At 39.8% G+C, this 15,646-nt stretch overlaps 1 protein-coding gene across 1 annotated transcript in view; it reads left to right on the forward strand.

Moving 5' to 3' along the window:
• Positions 1-242: 242 nt before the first annotated feature.
• Positions 243-15,646, forward strand: part of LOC127648289 (zinc finger CCCH domain-containing protein 7A-like) — a 69,944-nt gene continuing 54,540 nt past the window's right edge. The window contains exons 1-16 of the mRNA XM_052132881.1: positions 243-420; positions 999-1,071; positions 4,948-4,984; positions 5,146-5,343; positions 5,569-5,625; positions 5,780-5,819; positions 5,951-6,159; positions 9,318-9,573; positions 9,662-9,738; positions 9,894-9,996; positions 10,066-10,227; positions 10,347-10,552; positions 10,673-10,773; positions 12,435-12,616; positions 13,149-13,204; positions 13,385-13,626. Of these exons, the coding sequence (XP_051988841.1) occupies positions 1,013-1,071; positions 4,948-4,984; positions 5,146-5,343; positions 5,569-5,625; positions 5,780-5,819; positions 5,951-6,159; positions 9,318-9,573; positions 9,662-9,738; positions 9,894-9,996; positions 10,066-10,227; positions 10,347-10,552; positions 10,673-10,773; positions 12,435-12,616; positions 13,149-13,204; positions 13,385-13,626 (1,985 nt within the window). The 5' untranslated portion in view covers positions 243-420; positions 999-1,012. The remainder of the gene's footprint in view (positions 421-998; positions 1,072-4,947; positions 4,985-5,145; positions 5,344-5,568; positions 5,626-5,779; positions 5,820-5,950; positions 6,160-9,317; positions 9,574-9,661; positions 9,739-9,893; positions 9,997-10,065; positions 10,228-10,346; positions 10,553-10,672; positions 10,774-12,434; positions 12,617-13,148; positions 13,205-13,384; positions 13,627-15,646) is intronic.

Genomic DNA, 15,646 nt, shown 5'->3' on the forward strand with positions numbered 1-15,646 from the left:
TGATGACTCGTAGAGACATCTTTAAAATAATTTTAATGATATTTATACTGTTGGTTTTCATTTTTACGTCAATTATTAATACAATTAATTTATTATATTTTCTAAAGTACAAATATCTTCAGTAAAACCCCAAAAACTATTTGAATGTTTATTACGGAGGATTCGGCTCTTTGGGCCACCCGGCGCCCTCTGTGGGAATCACAGTGTGTTTCTTAGGAAATAGAAACCTACCCGGTTAGAAACCTTTAGTGCGGTTCACAGTACGGGTGAGGCGCAGCGGTGTCGCGAACATGTTGCAACTTTGATTGATCAACTGATTCTCTGTCAATCATCCATCTGTTGAGTTAAACGCAAACTATTAACAAATCGCACGCAAGTCGCCGAAGAAAGCGCGTCCTGACGTCATTTCTGCACAAACAGGTGAGTGAAGAGTTGACTCATCTATTAACGTGAGTTTATATTTGTATTACGTGTTTATTAAAGGTTAGGGACTGTATTTATGAGTTGTTATAGTGCCGTGTTAGTTTCATCAGCTGCTTTATTTTCGCTTTTGCAGAAACTGTAACGTGAAGGCAGCGAGCAGGAGTTATTTTGGGTGCGTCTGAAATCCTAGTGAGCTCCCTACATAGACAGCAGTATCATTGCACGCGCCCCGTGACTCCCAAAAATCTATTTAGGGAGCTCACTCGATTTTGACATTTGACTTGTCACATTAGAAACATTATCACAACTTCCCACCAATACACACACGCACACACACACACACACATACATCACTGTAAGGACTTTATATTTACATATGAAACGTGTTTTCCTCCCGTGTGCCTGATATTTTTGGTAATTATATGGACATGTAGCCAATGCATTTAATGCATTGTAAGTGCAATAATTCAGTGCATTATTTACATTTACATTGAAGCTGTCTTCTGTGTCCTAATATGGGCCTGTCATGTCTAACTGATGTAAACATGCACTTAACACATGTGTTTGTTTGTCAGGTGTGTGAGGAAACATGAGTCGTGAGCGTCAGAAGCGCAGAGAGGAGATTCAGAGAGCGCTGAGCTTCATCAAGTAAGACAGATATTTAAACCTCAAAACTATGCAATATCAAGGACGGCCCTTGCATTTTAGGGGCCCAATGCAGATTTTAAAATGGGGCACCCATAGCTACAAGTACACCCATGCAAACACACCCAACATCAATAACTAAGCAAGCTTAAACTGTTCAAACAAACAAGTTAATTTATTTTTAAAAGTACAAAGCTTAAAAACTTTATTTGCACGTGTATAACAACTTCTGGATTAAATAAATAAGAGAATATCATTTTTTTAACTAACCAAACACAACAATCATATGTATAAATTAGAGGTGCACTCAGTAACGTTTTGTTGTCATCTTGGACTTGGACAGTGACCTCTAGTGGTGTGGATGCAGCATCATTTAAAATCAATTGATTTCAGTTTCAGATGCCATTAATTCACTAGTCACAATCAGCCATGATTCATTTAATCCAACTGTGAAAGTGTCCAATAACAAGATGGTTACTGAGCTTAAGCGAGTAGTGTTTGGGTGGCCATGTGACTCTAAAATGGCCGCCCCCATGAGGGCACCCCTGCCCCATGTAGACTAAAACAGCTTTTATGAGGTTTCTGATATGACTAGAGTCCTCAGCTCATGTGAGAGCTCATGATTTTATACACGTTTCAAAATTACAGTTAAATTCTTAATGAGAAAAACTTTTTTAATGCACTGAATAACATATTCAGTGGTTGTAGTATTGTGATGAAACTTAAAAAAACATTGCTGGCAGCGGGACGAAACACCATTCTCTTCTCTGTGTGTGCATCAAGACTCTCTCTCTCCACCAGCCCATGAGATGCCGAGCCGCTGAAGAAAACCTAAACCAAACCCTTCTCTGTGCTGCCCAATGTTTTCCTCGGCAAAGGCATCATGCTTTAGAGGTCGACCGACAATGGATTTTGCAGATACCGATAACTGATTAATCAGCCCATATTTTCAATATGTATTTATATGTAAAAAAAAAAAATACTTTTGTTTTTACTTTACTAATGATGGGCACTGACAAAGAGTCCAAAATGAATAAAATCCCAGATCCATTATATTGTTCAACCAAAATCCTAGTAAATCCCCAAAAGTAAAAATAATTCAGATTTGGTGCATAGCATAGGACGTTTAAGTATAAACAAGCGCGAAACACACTGGGGACTCTTTTGATATGATGAAATGGGGAAAAAAGTTTAGCTAATAATGATAGTTCCAAAAGTCACCGGTTAATTGGTAAAACCGATATATTGGTCTACCTCTATTGGATATGAATATGGGGAGAAGAATGAAATTGGCAAAAGGTTCACCTGTACCTGTCATACTAAAGTCGCCACACTGCTTCTTAAGGAAACAGAAGTCAAATGTACATATATCTTTATGCCTTTTCTGTAATTACCATATAATATTATTTCATAGTTTTGACAGGTTCTATCTAACTTTTGCTGCGCATATATCTGGGCTGTGTGGCTAGTGCTATTTACACTTAGTGCAAATAATTATGTATCTGTACTGTACCCGTGATAATGGGCCCCCTGGTGGTCGCAGTTCCTATAGTATATTTTTATTAAACATATAAAAGATATTTGTAGAGTAGCCTGGGCATTATGTAAATCAGGAAAAGTCTGAAGTCTGAATGCTGTAAGGCCTTTGTGACTATACTATGGGAAACTTTGAAGGTCGCACATACAGTGGATATAAAAGTCTATACACCCCATGTAAAAGAATGAGACAAAGATAAATCATGTCAGAACTTTTTCCACCTTTAATGTGACCTATAACGTGAACAATTCAATTGAAAAGCAAACTGAGGGGAAAAATTAACCTCCCAATAACCTGGTTTCATAAGTGTGCACACCCATAAACTACTACTTTGTTGAAGCACCTTTTGATTTTATTACAGCACTCAGTCTTTTTGGGTAGGAGTCTATTAGCATGGCACATCCTGACGTGGCAATATTTGTCCACTCTTCTTTACAAAAGTGCTCCAAATCTGTCAGATTGCGAGGACATCTCCTGTGCACAGCCCTCTTCAGGTCACCCCAAAGATGTTCAATTGGATTCAGGTCTGGGCTCTGGCTGGGCCATTCTAAACCATTAATCTTCTTCTGGTGAAGCCATGCTTTTGTGGATTTGGATGTGTGCTTTGGGTCGTTGTCGTGCTGAAAGGTGAACTTCCTCTTCATCTTCAGCTTTCTAACGGACGCCTGAAGATTTTGTGCCAAAATTGCCTGGTATTTGGAACTGTTCATAATTCCCTCCACTCTGACTGAGGCCCCAGTTCCAGCTGAAGAAAAACAACCCCAAAGCATGATGCTGCCACCACCATGCTTCACTGTGGGTATGGTGTCCTTTGGGTGATGTGCAGTGTTGTATTTTCTCCAAACATACCTTTTGGAATTATGGCCAAAAAGTTCAACCTTGGTTTCATCAGACCATAACACATTTTCCCACATGCTTTTGTGAGACTTGATGTTTGTTTTTGCAAACTTCAGCCGGGATTGGATGTTTTTCTTTGTAAGAAAAGGCTTCTGTCTTGCCACCCTACCCCATTCATATGAAGAACACAGGAGATAGTTGTCAGATGTAGCACACAGCCAGAACTTGCCAGAAATTCCTGCAGTTCCTTTAATGTTGCTGTAGGCCTCTTGGAAGCCTCCCTGACCAGTTTTCTTCTCGTCTTTTCATCAAATTTGGAGCGACGTCCAGTTCTTGGTAATGTCTCTGTTGTGCCATATTTTCTCCACTTGATGATGACTGTCTTCTCTGTGTTCCACTGGTATATCTAATGCTTTGGAAATTCTTTTGTACCCTTCTCCTGACTGATATCTTTAAACAATGAGATCCCTCTGATGCTTTGGAAGCTCTCTGCGGACCATGGCTTTTGCTCTGAGATGCAACTAAGAAAATGTCAGGAAAATCCTACTAGAACAGCTGAACTTTATTTGTGATTAATCAGAGTCACTTTAAATGATGGCAGGTGTGTAATGACTTCTATTTAACATGAGTTTGAATGTGATTGGTTAATTCTGAACACAGCCACATCCCCAGTTATAAGAGTGTGTGCACACTTATGCAACAGGGTTATTGTAAGGTTTTAATTTTCATTTTTCCCCCACGAAAATTTCAGTTTGTTTTTCAATTGAATTGTTCACATTATAGGTCACATTAAAAGTGGAAAAAGTTCTGACATGATTTATCTTTGTCTCATTCTTTTACATCACAAGAACCTGCCATTATAACAGGGGTGTGTAGACTTTTTATATCCACTGTATGCTGTCTTATCATACCTCAGCAATATACAGAATGATACATCGTGGGCAAAGCATTCCTCATGGTACAATCATTAGTCTACTCTTTTCTGTTGACTTGCAATGTACACTTTCTTGATAAATGGGATTAAATGTTTTTTTTATTTAAAAATAGAATAGTTGCTAGAATTACACTATTAAAAAGAAGCCAGAAGGTCTGATTACTAATTGTGGCAAACAGATAAGGTGGGGATGCATGATTATTTGTCTAAGATAACAGAAATGTATAAAATAGAGTTTGGAACGGGATAGTCCGATGATCTTCTGGCATCTCGGCTTTGCTGCTTTGTTCAATAAAGTCTAATCTTTAACATCTGGAACTCCTTGATTTCAAGAGTTTTGTTGCAAAGAGAGAAAAGACTTCCTTATTCCAGGACATTCCCTATGCAGCCGCTTATGTTGCTTAATTGACAAGGCTGGCACTGTGCAGTACACTATGTTTACTATAATCTATAAAGTTTACTCTTGTCTACTCAAAGCTTGCTCTAAATGACTGTAACGGACAACGCTTTACTGTCGTATGATCGTATCTCATATTTGCTGTAAATTTTTGGTTTGTGTTTTTGTCTGCAGATCGCCTTTGCCCTATCCTGAGCCTGAAGCCTTTGAGGTTGAGTTTAAACACACACACACACACACACACACACACACACACGAATACTTATAAGAAACATGTTCGACATATAGCATGTTTGGCCCTGTCATATTGTGCCGTGTGATGCTCAATCCAAATGTTAAACCGTGTTGTCTCCTCTTATTGTTGTTCTTTAGGGGTTTGTAATTAAGCTGGTGTGTAATCTCTTGGATGAGGGGAACGCTGCGTTTCGAGAGCGCAGATGGATGCAGGCGCAAGCTGATTTCAGCGAGGGAGTCAGTGTGGCACTGTATGCTCAGGACGAGGGTCTGCATGTGCCCGCCGCCCTGCTGGAGAGTCTATACATCAACCGCGCCGCAGCCCATCAGAACATGGTGAATTCAAATTAAGCATGTGATTTTATTGGCTAAAGTATGATTGATTCGGATATGGTTTTATTGCTCAGCCCTGTTGCCTGTAGAGATCTTTGTTTACATCACTTATTCTTGTTGCAGTTCATAGAGAATTATTGATCACCGATGAAAAGCAGAAAGTCAGTTTCAGTTATCATATTAGACTATTAAACACTTCCAGATAAAGTCTGTGTCTCTCTGTCTCAGGAGGGGAATGCCTTGAGTTCTCTGGACGATTGGGACGTGCCGCCTCCGTTAGAAGTGGTAGGACATCACAACAAAAACCTTCACGTTTAAGTCTGATCAGTGTTGCATGACTTTCCCCTGTGCATTATAGCACAGCTGGTTCTGATGAGCAAATACTGTACATGCATATGTCGTATTTCTACATCTCTTGCTTGCACGCCTTTGTTTGCAGATGTCTTTTAATGGAGTGGAGAGAGTGACTGACGCTGCAGGTATTTACTGTTACATTATACATACTCTTTCTGCTGTATATACAGCGTGCATAGCATGCATTGAATACTATATGCATGAACACTATGTGATTGTACATCATGTACATTATTATAATTTTTTCTCGTCTCAGTTGGTTTGACTGAGAGGCCATCTCCTGTCTTACCCGCCCCGGTCCCTGTGAGTGATGAGGACCCAACAATGTTCAGTGCAGTACCTGAGAGTGGCCAGCGTGTGGCGCTGTCTGTGCCTGTCTCACAGCCACTGGAGGACAATGATCTGATGGGAGACGAGCTGGACATTCTGCTGGACTGTATGTCTAAAGAGGAGGACACACCACAGGTGTGTGCACTGGTAGTGGACTTGTTTACCGCGTTCCTTCTCATGCAAACATGTTCAATGCATATTTAGCAGAGTCAATGGCAAGTGCACGCTTCATTAACACTTTCATCGTTGATTTTGCTGTGATGACATACAAAGATTTGGACTATCCGTGTGTCTAGAATTAGGTTTGGCTATCTTTGTGCAAAGTCCGCACATACTGTGCTGATGATGTAATTTGCATCAAGCGTATGTATGAAACGGATTGGCGTATGAAAAACCACAGAATATTTTGGGCTTTTCACATCAATCAACCAGAGTTTGTTTTTGTTTCTATGTGCTGTTTAGGGGCGAGGAAATCTGAAATTGAGCGGCATGCAAAAAGATAATAAAGGGCAGTCGTTTTTAACAGCTGTAAGGAAAATACTGATTAGTAGCAATTAGTGAAATTTGTGTTTAGAAGAATTTCAGTCCGTCTGAAAGTAACAAGTGAGTATTTCATTGACTTAATTGGTTAAACTCTGATGCATTTTTGGGCTGCCGCCTGCAATATTTTGCTTATTTTATAATAAGCTTACCATTTACAAACACTGTGGACTAAATGCGAAAAAAAGTTTCAGTTTTCAAGAGAACCCCCCCAAATAAAAAAAGTCTAAATTATTCATAAATAATATGGTTCGTGTTTATAATCCTATGATCCGATTCTCGGCCTCTGAGTGGACTAGAAGCTAAATCTATGTGTCATTAGAAAGCTGAGATCCTCATGTTTGCGATGATATACACCATTTTATCAATAGTCGAAAACATATTTTTATGATGATTTGTTGTGCATGCTTTTCCTGCTGGATGGCATATTATGTTCTGGGGCCGGTTGCATAAAACTGTTTTAGACTAGTCTTACTAGTTAGTCGTCTAAAATGTTGGTCTTAATTTTTAAGTTGCATAAAACAGTCTAATTAAAGACCAAAATGTAAGACAGCACACCTCAGGCTCACGTTTGTTTTCATTCCATGTTGCCATTGAAAATAACTGTCAGCTGAGCCAGTGGGGGCTGAAAGGGGCTTGAGTTGAGACTTGGTTGAAGAAATTTTGTGTTTTTAATTATTTGGGTTAAATCACTAAATGTGTTCATTAAAATAAATTTTGAAGCATTGTAGTCCTCTAATAAGCAAATATTCTCAGCGAATAAAAACTGTATTGAGCGTCCACTGTCGGTCATTTTTTTAAGCTGTTCAGTGTCTTATTTTTCCCACAATGCAATGCAAATTAGACTGTCTTACTAAAGACAACTGTTAGCTTCTTTTATGCAACAGGCTTTCTATGGCGTCTTTAGCTAGTCAAACTAAATGCAGTCTTAAGTTAATGGCTATGTTTATGCAACCGGCCCCTGGACATCTAAGATATAACATTGGATTATTCAGCCAAACAATCTCATGGACAAGTAAACAGTGGCTAATCTTTTAGGCAAATCCATAAGGTAAAAGTAGATATAATGTTTACAGCAGCAGAAATTGGTGCACAAATGAGAAGTCTTTTGAAAATCATTTAAAATGTGTTTTTAGGGCAACACGATAAACTGTACAGTCACATTCCTCAGAATGAGAGCTTTCTTTTGATATGTGACTTGTCCATCTAAGTGCCATGTGATGGACTGATCCCTCTGCCCTTTCATCATTGTTAGGTTGTCTGGATGAAGTAAAATTTTGGCTGGATAAAAATTTTTTGTTTTTAAATGAAAACAAAACAGAGATCATTGTTTTCGGGTCCACTGGTAATCCCCAGGCTGTTACCTTTGACCTAGGCAGACTAGCGGCATTTAGTTCTGCAAGTGTGCGGAACTTGGGCGTTTGTCTGGATGAGTCTTTAAATTTTGAAAAGCAAATCTCTTCTGTAATAAGCTCTAGTTTTTATCACCTCGCGGCTGTTGTCAAAAGTCAAACCTTTTCTTAATCACAAAACTCTTGAGATGGCTGTTCATGCTTTTATCACCACACGTGTAGATTACTGCAATTCACTTTACTGCGGTATCTCAAAACGCAAACAGCTCGTCTTCAACTGGTGCAAAATGCCGCTGCAAGATTCCTCACAAATGGTCGGAAAAGTGACCACATAACCCCAATTCTGAGGTCTCTTCACTGGTTGCCCATTCATTTCAGAACTGAGTTTAAAATCCTGTTATTTGTGTACAAAGCTCTACGCAACCAAGCCTAGCTACCTAACTGAACTGCTTCAACCTTACACGCGTCAAGAAGTCTGAGATCAGGTGAAAAAATCTGTTACAAGTCCCTCAATGCAGACTTAAACGTAGAGGGATCGAGCCTTTTCTGTGGTTGGGCCTCGGTTGTGGAACAATTTGCCCTTGGACGTTCGGATAGCCCCTTCTGTGATTTCTTTTAAGTCACTTTTAAAAACGCACTTGTTCTCTTTGGCCTACAAATAAGGTGCATATACGTGTATATGTATGTGTATATGTGTACATATATGTGTGTGTATGTATATATGTATATATATATATATATACGTATGTGTATGTGTGTGTGTATGGGTGTTTTTATAGATATATTTATACTTATATATTTTTTTCTGTCTATTTTATATTTCTCTCCTTCGAGTATGATACTAGTTTTAAACCTGTTACTGTTTTCTCTGTTTTTATTTTCTACTACTGATAGTCTCTGAGACTGCTTGAGCGTCTCCGCTTTAAGGTGTTCTTAACCTTGTTGTACTGTTTTATGATGTGCTACTACACATGGTGTTGGTGTCTTTTAATTTTGTAGTTCTGTAAAGCACTTTGGTCAGTCAGTGGCTGTTATAAAATGTGCTATATAAATAAAATGAACTTGAACTTGAACTTGGACTTTAAATGAATATTTCTTCCCCATTACCTGTAGGGGCGCTAATTTGCAACGCAAATGATTTCAGGCCTTATTTTGTTATTTTGTGTAACATAAATGCAAAAGTGATGGCGTTCCCTGGAAAGTTCAGATTCCGAGCTTTCACACAATACCTCATAGGCCTGAACTATGTATACAGCGACTTTAAGTTAAAATAAATCACGGTATAGCGCCCCCGGGTCCACAGAGTTTTTGTAACTCAGAAAACGAAGCAGAATATCGAGTTGTGAGTGTGAATATTAAGTGTTCAGTGAAGCGTCTGTGGTGTCTTTATTCTCTCCTCAGAGTGGCGTTGTCCCCAGCGGTCTGGTGTGTTTCTCCTCTTCATCTCCTCGTCATCCTCCTGCATTCTGCTCATATGCGGGGAGTCAGTTAAACGCTCTCGACTCCTTCGCTAAGCCTGATGTGAACTCAGACGGTCTGGACACGTTAGACTCCATCTGTCCGCCGCAGGTTTCCTGCGCTGGCTCTGACGCCCTGCAGCGGCCTCTAGTGGTGGGAGGAGACGCGCTCAATTCACTGTCTGAATTCAGCCTGCCAGGTGTGCGCGACAACACCTGTCTGTTGTTTCACATTATATTTAATATGTATCACCTGTTCACACTCTTATGTTGATGTTTCTCTCTCAGGTGGGAAAGTCTGTCCTAGTTTTCTGCCGTCAGTCAAACTAAAAAACGAGATAAATCCTGCGATCAACCCTCATACAGTGAGTCTGTTAGACAGATATTAAAATAACGAATCACATTAAAGAGGACAGAAGACTTACATTAGAGAGAATATGCACTATATACTCAATAAACATGCATTTGTGATCTCTGCTGTTCAAATGGGAACTTCTTCATTTGTATGTGTTTGTTACAGAGGAATGGTCATGTGACCTCCACTCTTTCCTGTCTGTCCAAGAATCCACTAGAACACACACATGAGTTTACACAAGCCTGCTCCTCCTGCTTCACTTCTACAGGTGACACAAACACGTTTCCAGTGTGTTAGACATCTGTCTGTCTGTAGCTCACCTGTCTCTCTCTCTCAGGTTCAGGTGTGCTGGATTTTGAATTCAGATCTGATGTCACTCACAGCTGCAAGAAAGATCTGCTGCTGTGCAGGAGAAGGGGTGGGGCTAACTCACCCTGGAGGCGGATTCGGCCCCGCCCAACTCATAAAAACTTCCATGGTGCCTTTGTGCTCTGTAGAGGTACATCATCACCTGTCAGCTGGGCAGTGATTGGTTAACTAGAATGAGAAATGAATGCACTTTACTCTTCAATGTGTGTGTGTGTGTGTGTGTGTGTGTGTGTGTGTGTGTGTGTGTAGAGATTTTGGAGAATCAGGTGTGTAAGTTTGGCGAGGACTGCACATTCGCATATTGTCAAGAAGAAATAGACGTGTGGACGCAGGAGAGGCGGGGCTTACTCGTCAGAGAGCTGCTGTTCAATCCTCTGGCGACCAATCAGAGACAAGCGCTCAGCGTCATCAAACTGCTGAACATGCACACGGGGATGTTCATGTTCCTCTGTGAGGTAACGACACACACTGACAGAGACAGGATCAGTTTGTAAAGTGTGGTCGGGGAGAGAGATGACTGTTGCTGGACTGCAGCTGATGTCTGATGATGAAACGTGTCGTCTGTTCTTCTGCAGGTCTGTTTTGACTGTAAACACAGAATTATCAGCAAACGCTGGAAGGAGAATCCTGCTCTGTGTGCAAACCTGCAAACACAACACCAGTTTGACAAGAACAAGTAAGAAAACCACTAAACCGTCCTTTCATGTATTTATTTGTTCGGTTTTTGTTAGTTTATTTGTTTCATTTGTTCTTTTGTTCATTCATTCTGTTATCTTTCATCTGTTTGATTTTCAGAATCAGAATGAGCTTTATTGCTTTATTAAGTGTACAACAACAACAAGACAGAGATAATAACAAATACAAATAAAATGAGAATATATTATGTTTGTTTACTCATTCTTTCTTTTTTATTAATTCTTCCGTTCATTTGTTTTTGTTGTTTATATTGTCTTTTATCTTTTTTCGTTCTTTTATTTATTTGTTTGTTCTTTTATTTGTTTATACTTGCTTTCATGTTCATTTTCTTTTGTTTGTTTATTCTTCCGTTCATTTGTTTTTGTTGTTTATATTGTCTTTTATCTATTGTTTGTTTTTTTGTTCTTTGGTTTATTTGTTTGTTCTTAATTTGTTTATACTTTTTTCTCTTTATGTTAATTTTCTTTTGTTTGTTTATTCTTTCATTCATTTGTTTTTTTTGTTTATATTGTCTTTTATCTTTTGTTTGTTTTTCGTTCTTTGTTTTATTTGTTTGTTTGTTTCTTAGTTTGTTTATACTTTCTCTTTATGTTCATTTTATTTTGTTTGTTTATTCTTCTGTTCATTTGTTTTTGTTGTTTATATTGTCTTTTATCTTTTGTTTGTTTTTCATTCTTTGTTTTATTTGTTTGTTTGTTTCTTAGTTTGTTTATACTTTCTCTTTATGTTCATTTTATTTTGTTTGTTTATTCTTCTGTTCATTTGTTTTTGTTGTTTATATTGTCTTTTATCTTTTGTTTGTTTTTTCGTTCTTTGTTTTATTTGTATGTTTGTTTTTTCGTTCTCTTTATGTTAATTTTATTTTGTTTGTTTATTTTTTCATTCATTTGTTTTTAGTTGTTTACACTTTTATCGTTTGGTTGTTTTTGCATTCTTTGATTTATTTGTTTTGTTCTTTCTTTCTCTTCATTTTATTTTTTCAATTTTCCATTCATTTGTTCTTCATGTTCATTCTTACTCTTTTGTTTTGTCTTTTTTCCCTTAATAAGTTTGTTCACTCTTTCCCTCATTTATTAGATTTTCTTTTGTTTGTTAATTCTTCTATTCTATAGATTTTGTCTGTTTGGCTTTTTTCCTTTCTTGATGTTTTAGTGCAACATGGTTTTTCTTTTTCCTTTACCTTGTTTGTTATTTTTTTTTTTGCTGATTCTTATATTATTTTTACATCTATTAATTTTCCCTCCTTGATTTGTTCATTTGTTCTTTCCTTTGTTTGTTTCTTCTTTTCTTTCTTCATTCTTTTCATCTGTTTATTCTTCAATTCAGTTGTTCTTGTTTTTCATAATGTTTTCTCCTTCATTTGTTTGTTCTTTCTCTTGCTTGTCTTTTTATTTTAGTGTTTTGATTCTTCCATGCATTTGTTCATTTTGTTCATTCCTTTTTTTCATTTAGTTTGTTTATTCTTTTGTATGTTCATGTTTCTTTGGGGGGGTGCTCTTAATTCTTTCACTGTCCCAACATCTTTATTCAGTGATTTAGAGTTTATATATAGTAACTGTAGAACACTGCTGTCATATGTGAAGTAAATCTCTCTCTCTCTCTCTCTCTCTCTCTCTCTCTCTCTCTGTGTGTGTGTGTCAGGTGTTTGGTTCATGTGGTAAAGAACAGTACGGTGTGTTACAGTAAGATACGAGTGTTGAGTCCTCACTGTCAGTTGGACATGTGTCATCATAAGTTCAGATTCGGCTGTAAGAGAGAAGACGCCTGCTGCTTCGCTCACTCACTCATAGAACTGCAGACCTGGATACTGCAGAGAGACTCTGGTACACACACTCACACACACACACACACACACACACACACACACACACACACACACACACACACACACACACACACACACACTCACATTCTGTTTCCATGTTTTATGGGGACTTTACGTAGACACAATGGTTTTTATACTGAACAAACTTTATATTCTATCCCCTAAACCTAACCCTACCCCTAAACCTAACCCTCACAGAAAACTTTCTGCATTTTTACATTTTCAAAAAACATAATTTAGTATGATTTATAAGCTGTTTTCCTCATGGGGACCGACAAAATGTCCCCACAAGGTCAAACATTTCTGGTTTTACTATCCTTATGGGGACATTTGGTCCCCATAAAGTGATAAATACACACGACACACATACATACACATACACACATACACACACACACACACACACACACAGACTGTATTGTAATACATCAGTGATCCAGTAGGTGGAGCCACATGCTTAAATTCACCAAACATCGTTGTGTGTGTGTGTGTGTGTGTGTGTGTGTTGATGTGTGTGTGTGTGTGGCCAGGTATCACTCCTGAAGAGATCGTCCAGGAGTCAAAAATCCATTGGAACAAACAGCCAGTGAGTATTTTAGCATTAATTAAAGCCACAATATACTATTATATGTTTAAACTCTACATACGATTTGACACAAAACACTTTTTGATGCTTCACTTGAATTAAAAACACCACTAATTAGAACTTAATGCATGTGTTAGTGAACTCTGAACTCCCTCTCAGTCTGTATTGTGTCTCCTTCAGCCTGCAATTGCAACTTCACGTTTATCTAATAAAAACACTGCTGCCAAATCAAACAGTCCACTCAAAGCAGAGGACACCAATGGAAAGGCGGGTCCTGTGCAGGGAACAGGAATTGCTGAATCAGCTGAGGTCAAAGGTCACAGTCTAGAGCTGAAGTTTGTGTGTGGTCAGTGCTGGAGAGATGGACTGGTCAGTGAACCGGACCGGGCGCTCAAATACTGCACCGCTAAAGCCCGACACAGGTGCAGAGAGACACAACCATACAAGCACCATAACTGTCTGTCTCTCTCAAATCTGTCTGTTTCATTTTTAAGGTGTTTTACTGGAGTGACAAATATTGTACATTCATATTGTGAAAGCGTTACAGCTGAGCTGTATACAAATAAAACAAAGACAGTGTAAAACAACTTACTTAACCCTTTTGCGACCTTCGGGACATTTTTGTCCTTTCATTTTAGTTTTTTTCTATCATTTTGGTGTTTATGCCAACAGCATGTAATAATACACTGTGCACATAAAATAGTTACACTTAGGATCTTCAGGACAAAAATGTCCCCATTGAAACCCATTAAAACTGCAATATTTGATCTGATCCCAGTGCCATTAAAGCATAAAATCATGAATTCTATGATATTATGCTTTCATTCCAGAGCCCAGGCTTCAAACATTTTTTTTATATATTTTCCACCAGATGGCGCCATTTTTCTCATGTTTAGCCTATGGAGCAAATCGTCATGGTAACTGTTGTAACATCCGTTCCCTGATGGAGGGAACGAGATGTTGTGTCAATGTAGTGACACTAGGGGTCACTCTTGAGAGCCCCGAACACCTCCCATTCTTTGAGAAAAGGCCAATTGTTGAGTGGAATTTGAATACCACCTGGACATACGGGTATAAAAGGAGCTGGAATGCCACTCGTTCAGGTTTTGTGCTGAGGAGCCGAGACAAGGTCCAGCCATTTCAGTGGCTAGTACAGTGTTGTGGCAAGAGGGACACATCATCTTGGTTACTTCCCCTTCTGTTTTGAGAGAGCTCTGCCAAAGGGAGACGCGGGTCCGCCGACAGGGAGACCGTACCCCGGAATATACATCACAGGGGTGTAAAGGGATCAATGGAAAGGAGGAGGCGAGAACCGGCTTTTCAATATAAATAATAGTTTAATGATAAACTTAAAAAAAGAAGACACAAACACACACAACAGATTTCTCTCTCCCGCACGATCCCCTGCAGTCAGCCTTTAACCCTCACGGAGGCATAATTAGCCTAATACGGGACCGGGTGCGTAGGATCACGACTCGGCCCCGCCCTCCGCCCTGCCACAAGGGGTTACTGGAGTAATCGGCACACGTGGAGCACCTATACCAGTACAGGGCATATTAGACCCCGTAGTGGGGCTGGCTGCGAACTCCTCCGCCTAGTTCGCAAACCATAGGGCTAGGGAGGAAGGAAATCCAGGGTCCACGACTTCGTGAAGTTTACTGGGGTAAAAGTGCACGTTTTTGCCTCAGGGGAGGGGAAAGGTGTTATATGCAAGCAATACACCCGGCCAGCTGTTCTGTATTACTGAACACTACCTGTTCGTAACTGAAAGAAAACGGGACGAAACCGGCTCAACACGGAGATTGTAAATTCTCACGAAGGTATTGGGTGTTGCCCAGCCCGCTGCTCTGCAATTGTCTACTAGAGAGGTGCCATTGGCCAGTGCCCATGAGGACGCCACACTCCTTGTAGAGTGTGCTCAAATCTGCAAGGGGGCAGGCATGGCCTGGGTCTGGTAGGCCAATGCAATGGCAAGCATCTGTTTAGAGACAGCGTTCCCTTTCTGCTGCCCACCAAAGCAGACAAAGAGCTGCTCAGAGCATCTAAAGCTCTGCATGCGATCCAAGTAGGTGCACCGGACACAGCAATGACAGGGCTGGGTCTGCCTCTTCCTGTGGCAGCGCTTGCAGGTTCACCACCTGATCCCTGAAGGGAGTTGTGGGAACCTTGGGCACATAGCCCAGTCAGGGTCTCAGGAGCCCAGACCGAACTCCAGGCAAGAGTCCCTGACAGAGAATGCTTGCAGGTCCCCCACCCTCTTGATGGAGGTGAGCGCAATCAGGAGGGCCGTCTTTAAGGAGACGGCTTTCAGCTGGACTGACTCTAGTGGCTCAAATGGGGCTCTCCGAAGGCCCAAGAGGACCACGGAGAGATCCCATGAGGGGAAGATGCATGGTCTGGGAAGATTCAGCCTCCGGGCACCTCTGAGGAACCTGATTATCA

Source organism: Xyrauchen texanus, chromosome 8 (assembly GCF_025860055.1).
Source record: "Xyrauchen texanus isolate HMW12.3.18 chromosome 8, RBS_HiC_50CHRs, whole genome shotgun sequence".
Taxonomy (NCBI): domain Eukaryota; kingdom Metazoa; phylum Chordata; class Actinopteri; order Cypriniformes; family Catostomidae; genus Xyrauchen; species Xyrauchen texanus.